Below are 11,478 nucleotides of genomic sequence, written 5' to 3'. Positions count from 1 at the left end.
TCGGACGCTCGGACGCACGGACGCTCGGACGCTCGGACGCACGGACGGACGGACGATCAAGCGATTCTACAAGCTGCATCTGACTATGTCAGATGAGCTAAAAACACACTATAAAAAGAATATTACTGTATAATACTGTGCTACAAGGAAACAGTACACAATGGCAATGTATGCAAAGTATAGTAATTATATTAGCACACAGAGAAACAGGGATGATAAAGCTGTTGAGGTGTTACAACATACAAGGTTTACTTCTGAATCTCAAGGTATGCCAAGGGGTTACCTGACAACCTGACAAGGGTTAAACTAAAAGTCGGAAAGATTATCTTCAAGTCCAGAATAAAGGTCAAAGACAGGTGCCAATGCGCACTTTCTCTCTCAGAGGTGTAAGTATATCAAGTGTGGTTACGCTAAGTGAATTAGGGGCCGAGTTATAGAGCAGAAGGGAAATATGGTCAAGGTCAAATAAAGGTCGCAGTGACCTGGTTTTGGTATGCGACACACCTTCTCCCCAAGATGTGTAAGTATACCAAGTTTGGTTGCGCTAGGTCAATTGAGGGTCGAGTTACAGAGCGAAAGGGAAAGTGTCTGTGGCGGCGGCGGGGGCGAGCGGCGGCAGCTAGACAGACATGAAAACATAGTATTTCCGCCGACTTCGTCGCGGGGGATACAATGGTTCAAATCAAGGCAAATCAAGCACACCTTCACTATAATGATACAAGCGAGCAGAGTGACAGTGCGCTGTCAGAGCTAAACACGCACCTCTTCAATGAATGGTATCAGCACCACTGCTTCCCATTCCTGCTTTTTTCCATTCAAGTCCGACTTGAACTCTGGTGGGTAGAAGTCGATGATAGGGGAGTTGTCGTCCACCATCAATTTCTACAAAAATCCAAATATTACAAGACAAAATATACAAACACGAGCCGCACAGTGTCTGGGCTCATCTTAGGTCTGTTGCTACGATTATAAACGTAACATTTAAGTCGTGCGTAGTGACACCTTTGTTAGGCGCAGATATGCAGATACGCAGTTGCGTACACGATCACAAGCCACGTGATCGGCGCACGATTGGGCACAAAAATCATGTGACCACATATCGTGCTGCTATTGGTTACTACTTTACAAATGTTCCTAGAATTGTTCGACATTCAGCGCACATTGACGAACATTCGACGAACAATGTTCGAGAATTTATAACGTTATTTATAATGTATGAGAATGTTAACACATTTCCGATCTTCAGAAACATTGTTCGGAACAAATGTTCGGCGACTTTTTTCACCGCACATTGCCGAACATTTCATGGAACATTGCCGAACATTTCATGGAACATTGCTACGATGTTTTTGAGCAAAATGTTCGGCAATGTGCGCCGGGCTTAATGCAACCTGTGAACGAGGATTTTCTTTGCTGAAGTACACAAAAACAGATACACTGTATATACTGTGCTGTCAGTTTATTATTTAGCTCCGTTCACACGAGATTCACGGCCTCGCTGGTTCCGTACTTATCTGGTGCTGAATTCGGCTGAAATACCGTGTCCATACCAGTACCAGTCTAGGTAAGCGGACTACAGTAAGAGGCCTCGAATTGCGTTCACACGACAGACAATACGCGGCCAGCGTGGGGCCGAATGCTTCAGCGCGGAATATGATTCCGCGCCGAATAAGCCTCGTATTTCAGTACGGTACTTGCTAAGCCGCGTATAAGGCTTGAATATTTTTACCGTGTGAACGCTCAGTACGGAACTGAAATCCTCGTGTGAACGCAGCTTATATCTGCATTTATGATATCTATTATTATATCTGCATGCATGCACTGCTATATTCTCTGCGCATACGATCAAGCCCCAAATAAACGTGAACATATTTTATTAATTTATTGTGAGTGTGGTGGGTTTTTGATAATAAACTAACACTTAAAAAATTTTCAAATTAAAAACAAACTGCTTGCTGTGTCCCAACATGAATATATTTTGTATACAAACTCGTATCAGCTGTTCAACTTTCTACTGTGCCGTTAAGTGAAATGTTGAATGTTGACTATATATACATTTACGTTATTTACCATTTAAATTCATCTTGGAATTTTGTTTATGTATTTCTTTATGTTTTTCGGACAAGTGACTTTTGCCTCCGGGCAACCAGTTTCGTAACCATAATTTTTGTAGCATCCTGCATTAGGTATATTATACGTTATATTAGTTATACACATTAGATACATTTATCGCGCCATTCATCGAGTCTCTTGCCTCTCGCATAGGCTGCTGCTCATAACAGCGCTACATGCCTACCTGTAGCGGTGCAGGAACCAGCTTCTTGCTGGCAGGGGGCAGCACAGCGAGTAGCTGTTCGTAGGGCAGGAATGGCGTGCCCATGTCCAGCTCAACATTGAAGTCAGCAAAGTCGGTGATGTCCGACATGTATGGTGCGTAGTTGTGAGGGTAAAACCTGTAGTACAGCGAGGGACAAAGAAAGACGCGAGCTCAGTAATCAGCCAACGCGCGCACCCTAGAGGTCGCTTTTCTATGCTGCAGCGACGCTGACGTGTGAGCAAAGAATCAACACGTTAGCATAACTGTTAACTTAACACGTTAGTTTAACTGTTTATTGTTTACCTGTCATTGTTTTGACTCAAGATAAACGCGTCGAGGATAATGGAATTTTTCAAGTCAATACCGACGCATATGGTAGGCTATGAATAATAATTCATATAGAATACGACGACGAACTCCAGTCGGCGGCCGCATTGGTTCAAGGATAGAGAACATGGGTCCCAATAAAACCAATGTCATTTACATCAATATAAATATAATATTATATCAATATAATAGGTTAGGGTTAGGGTTAGAATTAGGGTTAGGCACATTGGTTTTATTGGGACCCATGTTCTCTATCCTTGGGCCGTCGCATTCGCCTTCGCCGCTTCGGTTCCGTCGGCGTCGTGTATGCCCATAATAGATACTAGTTACTACCCCAAGGGGTACTTGGGGGTACCCGGGGTAGTATATCGTATGCCGTGTACTGTCTAGAGTAGTGACGTAGGTCGTAGCCTGTGGGTGTCACTTTCCCCCGCGAGTAGATGAAGGGTGCCGCTATGTGGCAGCACTAGTTCCTATTTTACTTATTTCCCTATATAGTATAATATTATCATATTAAAATTATTATTATACCCTTATTTCCCTAACCCTAACCAGCGTGAGAAACTAGCGGTCGCCCAGTCGCCATTGGCGATTAGAAAATCGACCGGGCGACTGCTTGCTCGTGTCTAGACCAATAAATTGTGCCCTAAAAAATGTTATATTCTGATGTTATTTTAGGGCCCAATACCCTTCCATAGACAAAACCTGTGAATTCTGTCGTGCAAAATGCACGACAACCTTTTCACTATTTACGGCCGTGTTACATAGAAAATCAAAGAAATACCTAAAGCCGTCGCTTTATTAACATTTTACCTACATTACAAAACACTTGTCATGAAGTATTCTCCTCTTTAATCACGCTTATTTTGTTAAAATATCACGACATAAAAATCACGCAAACTTTGCTACACACAAAACTGCCAATCTTGCATTGAACCGCACAACGACATTTCTCCCCGACCAATGAAATCATCGCTGTGACGCTGTCAGGTGCGGTTCAATGCAAGATTGGCAGTTTTGTGTGTAGCGAAGTTTGCATGATTTTTATGTCGTGATATTTTAATAAAATAAACGTGATTAAAGAGGAGAATACTGCATGGCAAGTGTTTTGTAATGTAGGTAAGATGTTAATAAAGCGACGGCTTTAGGTATTTCTTCGATTTTCTATGTAACACGACCGTAAATAGTGAAAAGGTTGTCGTGCAAAAAGAACGAGCCAAAAATAGAGGTCGTAGAGGCGTTAACAATTTTAGAAATCTGAAAGAAGTGAGGAGTGATCGTCGAAAATCGCGTGGCAGGGTTCCCTACCTTCTATATATATCATTATAATGGCGACACAGCACACTCGCAGCGGCGACTGTAGGAGCGGCTAGTTCTGCATTAGTTTTTGTGACAGCAAGTTGATACACAGACTATTCTTTTCAGTTTTCACTGACTCAGTCCCAAGTGACTGTGGTCACAGATTGCAAAAATTTATTATGTCCGTGCTTATAAGTTATAGTCCTTGAACCGTGATGTATCGTTGGTTCAGTCACTGCTGGCTGCCACTGCACTGGCACTGCTACTGGCAACACACGCTGGAGGTCGATTGTAAGTGATGGGGAGTATTGCAAAGAGCACTGGCGGGCGGGGAATCGGCATTTACCGTCTCTTAGCAACAGCTATGCGAAAGAGATGGAGTGAATAGAGGGCCTCTGAATGCCTGTCAGGTTGCCTTAACAGCAGAAGCGTCCTAAATATCCACAGGAGGAAAACATCCCGGAACAGTGGCCCGGCGACTGGTCTATGGAGCGACTGCGTGTTGTGTTTGTTAGCGCGGCACGGTCCCTGTATTAGCTCGTAGTTGGCGAGGGGGGCGATTATCACGTTTAGAAATAATTTCGATTTGGTTCGTACCTCTAATCTTCCTCCGTCTCCCCCCACCCCCATGCCCATTTCCCATGCCCGTTCTCTCTCTTTCTCTCTCTCGCTCTCTCTCTCTTTCTCCACGCGCTCTCTCGCTCTGTCTCTCTCTCTATCTCTCTCTCGCTCTCGCGCGCGCGCTCTCTCTCTCTTCATGAATGAACATGAACGTGAACATGAATGAACATGAACATGAATGAACGTAAACATGAATGAACATGAACGTGAACATGAATGAACATGAACGTGAACAGAGAGCATGAGGTCACATTGGGAATCAAAAACGAATTCATGTACAAAGTTCCGGAACGTGAGCTGGCTAGCCTGGCAACACTTGGCCATCACACCTGAACAGCTCTAATCAGCAGATGAATACGTACGTAGAGTTTGTAGGATGTGAAAGTAAAAGTGAATAATAGGAGACATGAAGAGTCGATAGATTTATATAAACAAAACAAAAACCTTTTCTGTGACTTTCCACCAAATTTCACCTCTTCTCTGAGCAACGAGAAGTGTGGTTCGTGCGATACCAGGCCTAGAATGATCTGAAACAATGGACAGTCACCTCAACACCTCAATATAATAAAACTTCTATAAAAACTGCCCCTGCTGAGCTGGTTATGACATGGAACTAATTGCAATTGCATGCATCTTACAATCACCAACTGGAATGATAATCGATCCACACTTTATACTCTCTTTACAATCTTACAATCTTTACTATTTAATAAAATTTCAGATGAAGAATAATTATTAGAATAATGATATTTATAATAACAAGCCCAAGTACAGTGCAATTGCTACTAGTGAAAACGCCTATTACCTGGTATCAGCAAGCATTACAATGCACACTCACAGAATAAGATTAGCGTCATGGCACACTCTCTTACCAGATCTGCGTCAAGTCCATACAAGCAGTGGCGCGTATTTGGATCATAACCAGGCTGTGATTTTTCATGGCGTATGAACTGCATGATTTTATGTTCCCCTTCTCCCGGTGTCTAGAAATTAGTGCACGTCCAAATTATAATTTATGCAAAAAGATTATGCATGCTCTAACTACACAGAGTTTGATGAAAATGTAGTTTGGCAGATCGGGCGTTTCTAAAAATTAATCTCCTATATTTAACATTTTTAACAGACGCAGTTAATTGAAATGCAAAAACTTCAAATGTTTACGCTTATTCATGCATCGGCTTCATCGACTAAACCATCATGCTGTTTGTCACAATAGAAATGTAATACAGTGGTCTCTGCTTTATTGGACCTTGTATAAACAGGTGCATCACTTAAACGACGTTTCTTTGAAAAACAATCCTTGCGCACGTTGTGATGTCATTACCGCTTAAACTGGACCACGCTTCAATTTGAACATCTTCACGGTTTCCAACCTGTTCCAATAAAGCTGGGACCACTGCGGTACATACTATCCTACCTCGTGACCTGACAGGTATATTCTAAGACCCTGCCACATCTTATCATGTGTGATCTTCATATTAACAAAGTACTTTAGCTGTTCGTGGAGTTTGACCATGAATGACGTGCCTGAGGAGAGAAAGTAAACATCCTCACATCACACCACATCACACTTAACATGTTTTAAACATTATTTTATTTGTTCCTATAGGCCATTGCAGTAAAGAAATCTTTCAATGACTCTACATGGGCATATATATTCTTGACACAAGTCAGGAGCAATAGACCTCTTAAGCGAGACCGTAAAGCTATCAAATAATTAGCCAAATTAAAAATACCAGTGATTTCAATGGCAGCCTTATGTACGAAATGAGGCGATATTACTCACCTGGTGTAATACAGTTGGAATCGAATCTCTCCTCGGAAGGAAGTGCCTCACCCTTCTGTAATGCCTGCTTAATGAGCTCTTCCGCTTCTTTTGCAGACCTGACAGTCACAGATTGTCATAATATTCAATACCCACCGAAGCACAAATTTACTGTCTTAGTGGTGCAGATTAAAAACACCTGTGGAACCAGTGTTCGAAATTCACGTCGGCCCGTCGCCGACAGTTTCGATGCCGGGCCTACAGCTTCTTGATAAAACAGGCCCGCTGATCCTACAGCTATTTGATCACCGAAAATTCGAAACACTGAGAAACTGTTACCTGTAGAAATCTGTTCATGCATATTAACTTCCAGGGGTATTTATTTGAAAACTAATCCGTGATAAACCGTGATATACATGTAAACAATGCGTTCGGCCACTGCAATCAACTTTAGTTGGCATTCAAGAAACATGCGTGGGATGTTCGGACGCACAGGTTAGCACAGGTTCCTGAATCCAGTAGCAGCATTGGCATACCAAAAATCGATAAGAAGTGGGTGGAGCTTACTTTTGGCCAGTGGTAGTGAACCCTAGGCCATCCTTAAAAAATTCTATGTTTGCTGTCCCCCGACCCATAATTTTTTTAGTGGGTAGGTAGAGTAGGTAGGTCTTTTTTTGTGAGGCATAATAGTTATTTTAAGTCTGTCCTCATGTTTGCCACACATGCTTTGTGTTTCAGTCTTAACTATGAGGAATGTAAAAAAAAAAAAAATGGAACTCAAAATGTCAAAAAAAAAATTGGGGGTCGCGGCTATTTTCGTGGGTCGGTCGGAGGACAGCAAACATATAATTTTTTAAGGATGGCCCTACATTGTGTTGGCCAGGGTTTATTTACGTGAACGGGTCACGTGCGCTAGGTTGTGGAGTAATTCTCACATCCCCGCGCATCTCACGTTTGGATGTCAACAATAAAGTATCACTGGTAGTTATAACAAACGATCAGTATACTGTTTTAAATTAATATTAAGAAGATTTAGGTAATATATCATGTTGAATTATACAGTAAATAATAATAATTGTCTCAAGTTTTAACACACATGTCATAAGTCACTGTAGCTGCAAAGCACGTCGTATTACTTGCTAGTCATGCAAACAGCAGTACAGCCTCGTCGCACCACTCAGGTTTAACCGTGTCATATTGTTTTTAACGTTTGGAAAAACTATATATATATACATTTTATACAGGGTGTAGCTAAATAAAAGCTTCCCTACGTAAGAGCTTGTATGTCTACAAAATACATTTACTTTGGACACACTCAACACAGACGGAATTCCCCAGTGCCCATCAAAATTTTACAGTAGGTAAATTTTACATAATTTTTCCCTTTTCCACCAAAAAGTGTTGCTAGTTGTAAGCTATTGGAGTACCCTGAAATGGCTCTAGATTGCGTTGTGTATGTGTGACTGGGGCATTACCAAAGAGCTACATATAACAACGATGTGGCGTTTCCTTAATTGTGAGCCCCCGGCAAAGAAGCATAAACAGTCATCCGACGAGAGGAAGGAAAAACAAAGGGATTATGATTATAGACATTGATAATGATTAATAAACACAAGGAAGAACATGATATGCTGTTTTATTACTGTAATTTGCTCCAAAATTAGCGGGCCTACAGCTTTGCTGGCGGGCCTGCAGCTTTTAGGAGCTATAGGCCCTGCAGGCCTATAGCTTTTTTTGCTCAGTGGCAAACACTGTGTGGAACTCAACAAGAGAATCAGCCAAGGAATAATTTGATTAGTCATGAAGCTACTAACAATTTTGTATGACGATGAATCTTTATGGGGCAACCGCTTACTAGTTACCTAAATCTGCGTCCTCGCTGCTGGTTCATCTTAGCTCTTGGTGCAACGCCATCCACCGCCATAAAGAACACCTTTTTTGGCTTCATACTTCTAAAGAGAACCTGCAGCAACCAGACGAAATGAGCAATTACAATTACCACGACTTTCAGTTCTATTTTACTAGCATTTTAACTGAGCTAGCCATTTCAGTGATGCATAATTGAACTTTTAAAGCAAACTGTAAGCAAACATTTAGAGTTACTTGTCAGTTATAGCTAGTAGATACTTATATTATGCTTATAACATATAACTCTATGACATAGAAAAATATACACTTTTCAGTTTATAAATTATGCAGATAGAATGTTGCGATGTAAGAAGTGATAGAATTTTATACAAGACAAACCTCTAAATAATGAAATATATTCTGGAATATCTTTTCTTCTGAAATTCTGAAGTGAGCATCATCATCATTGGGATGCGAGCAAGGGTGAATTATTCCATTCATATCCAGATACAGGTTATCAAATTCTGGAATCTGAACATAAATAAAAATACGTGAAAATAAATAAAAACCCACAAAATTTGACTACAAATCACACAGCAATCCTTTTTTAGGGACTTATATGCTACATCTTCACTTTCATTCAATAGAATAGGTTGCAAAATAAATAATATTGATAAAATACTGTATAACCCTTTTATACTGAGATTACTGACTGCATCCTTTCTTGGGGTCGAGTCTAGATCATAGCCAGGATATGCACGGTATCTGCGCATGCGTTAAAATTATAGTAGGACGTCATGCATGGCAATCATTTTGATTGGTCAATCCCTCCACGTGATATAAACAAGTGCACGATAGCTAAACAAGTAAGCAAGAATTGCGGTGCCCCGTAGAGTTTGGATGCTCGCCCGAAACTGGATGCTCCTAAGTGCGCATGCACTTTTGTTTTTCTCTTGTTTTCTTTTTGTTTGAATCTTGTTTTGCAGGGCCGTATGAAATAGTAGCCATGCTTTTTTGTTTTCTTTTTGTTTCACCTTGTAACCTGACACACATATAACATTAACAGTCTTACTAACTTATTACATTGCAAATTGTTTCAATCAAATGTTTCCATGAGTGACCGGGTTGGCCGCCATGTTTGTTTATTGCGACCGTTTTCGATGGGCGAGATGCGCAGATGACTACTGCGCATGCGCCCTTGCAAAACATACTATAATTTTAACGCATGCGCAGATACCGTGCATATCCTGGCTATGATCTAGATGCGACCCTTTCTTGGCGATAGCCATGCTTACAAAAATGTAGCATAGCCATACATGTCACTCAGCTGCAATCCATCAGGATATCAGTGCCAATGAAAACTAGGACAATTTATTGTAAAACATCAAAGTCTACAGCGCATGTCAGAAGATGCCTGTAAACTTTACTACCGGATTTAACCACATTAACAACACTCAGGCAATAAATTCGGCTCCAACCACCATTCTGCTGTATTCATAAAGACCCTGCAATCTGCGGCCCAAGGATAGAGAACATGGGTCCCAATAAAACCAATGTGCCTAATCACTGCATACTTCGTGCATCCGTCGGAGATAGCGACGACGAGTGCCTCGTACAAGTGCGGCCACTGTGCGTGCACACTGCTGCCGAGCAGTGACCTCGCAACCTCTTGAACCGGTCCCACCGTCGACCCCGTGCTGACCTTCAGTATCATGTTCTCGCTGCGGCTGTTCATCTGGAACACCTTGACGCCTGCCTTGCGAAGCTCGGCCTGCAAGATGGGGGGGGGGGAGTTCAGTAGCGTACGATGATGGAGGTCGCATGCACGCCGGGTCACTCAGCAGTCGACTCGCTGTCTTTGTCAGGGTTTTTTATTGTCATAATATTGTTATAATGTCTGTTTTTAAAATCCCAGGCCCACGAGTATCAAGTGATAGATAAGATGAGGCCCCTGAAGTTTAAAACCTCAATATGTCTGTCTAATCCGCACTGTTGACGAATGCTTGATGAACTGACACATTGTGTCATTTATAAGTATATAAACTTACAATCATATTCATGTTAGTTTGTGCAATTTCACTGCTGGTTACTAATAAAAAGCTCAATTGTAAACCACATGCATTTGTCAGAAGTTGTTTACAATTCGAATTCGAAATTCTAATCCAGTTATTATATTAATCGTCAACAGTGCAGATTAGAGAGACACATTATTCCTTTATGGGCATCGCGTTAAGCAGCTGCTGCCTGTAGGACATATACACACCATACGAGCAAAAGGAGGCGACTGAATTCGCCGTGCACTGGCTTCCAATGAAAGCCCCCCTAGTCGCTACGGATACATGTAGTTACACTGCCGGTCGACACATCTAACGTCAACCTCATGAGATTCTACGTTTGCAGCGGCAGTTACGATCAGCAAGGCTCGCGCTGCGGCGCTGCCTCCTGCCGTCAACGTAGCGATGACTGTCGTGGTCAGACCACGTGCTCACCGTGTGGGGAACGTGTCTCAGCGACGGAAACCCGGAGTAGTACACGTCTAGCTTCACCCCCGGCAGCAGGCCCTTCCTAATCGCCGCCGGATTGTCAATCTTAAAGACGTCCTTGTCAATTTCCTTGCACCTGGGGAGAATGAACGCACAAGGTCGCTCGTCACAAAGTGTTCTCGACGGTCTTCCTGGTACGACTTCACAACTTACTTTCCGTTCGAATTTTTTGCAATGAGATCTCTTCGCTCGCACGCTAACTGCCTCACCTGGCCCTGTTGTTGACGACGTCTGGGAAGAGGGCAGGCAGCCGCGACTGGTAGGTGCCCAGCGGCTGGTCTGAGTATTCGTAGAGCATGTGTCCACTGTGTCTGTTGCGAGCCTTCTCCTCGCTGCTGAGTTGATCCAGCACCGGCCACATCGCACTGAGCAGCCGTTTCTGTACAGAGCAGCAGACGCATGCATCACTCACACAACTGCTCCAGTGACTGCTTCAATTAAGTAACCAACCGATCTCTACTAACACGCGGGCATCACTCACACAACTGCTCCAGTGACTGCTTCAATTAAGTAACCAACCGATCTCTACTAACACGCGGGCATCACTCACACAACTGCTCCAGTGACTGCTTCAATTAAGTAACCAACCGATCTCTACTAACACGCGGGCATCACTCACACAACTGCTCCAGTGACTGCTTCAATTAAGTAACCAACCGATCTCTACTAACACGCGGGCATCACTCACACAACTGCTCCAGTGACTGCTTCAATTAAGTAACCAACCGATCTCTACTAACACGCGGGCATCACTAATG

At 42.6% G+C, this 11,478-nt stretch overlaps 1 protein-coding gene across 1 annotated transcript in view; it reads right to left on the bottom strand.

Annotated features, from left to right (window-relative positions):
- LOC106804901 (5'-3' exoribonuclease 1-like) overlaps positions 1–11,478 on the bottom strand; it is a 33,311-nt gene that overhangs the window by 18,206 nt on the left and 3,627 nt on the right. The window contains exons 2-10 of the mRNA XM_014806291.1: positions 8,577–8,708; positions 8,192–8,292; positions 6,351–6,448; positions 5,982–6,091; positions 5,437–5,547; positions 5,009–5,091; positions 2,297–2,453; positions 763–882; positions 284–291 (exon numbers count right to left, since the gene is read on the bottom strand). Of these exons, the coding sequence (XP_014661777.1) occupies positions 284–291; positions 763–882; positions 2,297–2,453; positions 5,009–5,091; positions 5,437–5,547; positions 5,982–6,091; positions 6,351–6,448; positions 8,192–8,292; positions 8,577–8,708 (920 nt within the window). The remainder of the gene's footprint in view (positions 1–283; positions 292–762; positions 883–2,296; positions 2,454–5,008; positions 5,092–5,436; positions 5,548–5,981; positions 6,092–6,350; positions 6,449–8,191; positions 8,293–8,576; positions 8,709–11,478) is intronic.

Source organism: Priapulus caudatus, unplaced genomic scaffold (assembly GCF_000485595.1).
Source record: "Priapulus caudatus unplaced genomic scaffold, Priapulus_caudatus-5.0.1 Scaffold92, whole genome shotgun sequence".
NCBI classification, from domain to species: domain Eukaryota; kingdom Metazoa; phylum Priapulida; class Priapulimorpha; order Priapulimorphida; family Priapulidae; genus Priapulus; species Priapulus caudatus.
This window is presented reverse-complemented; position numbering and strand designations above follow the sequence as displayed.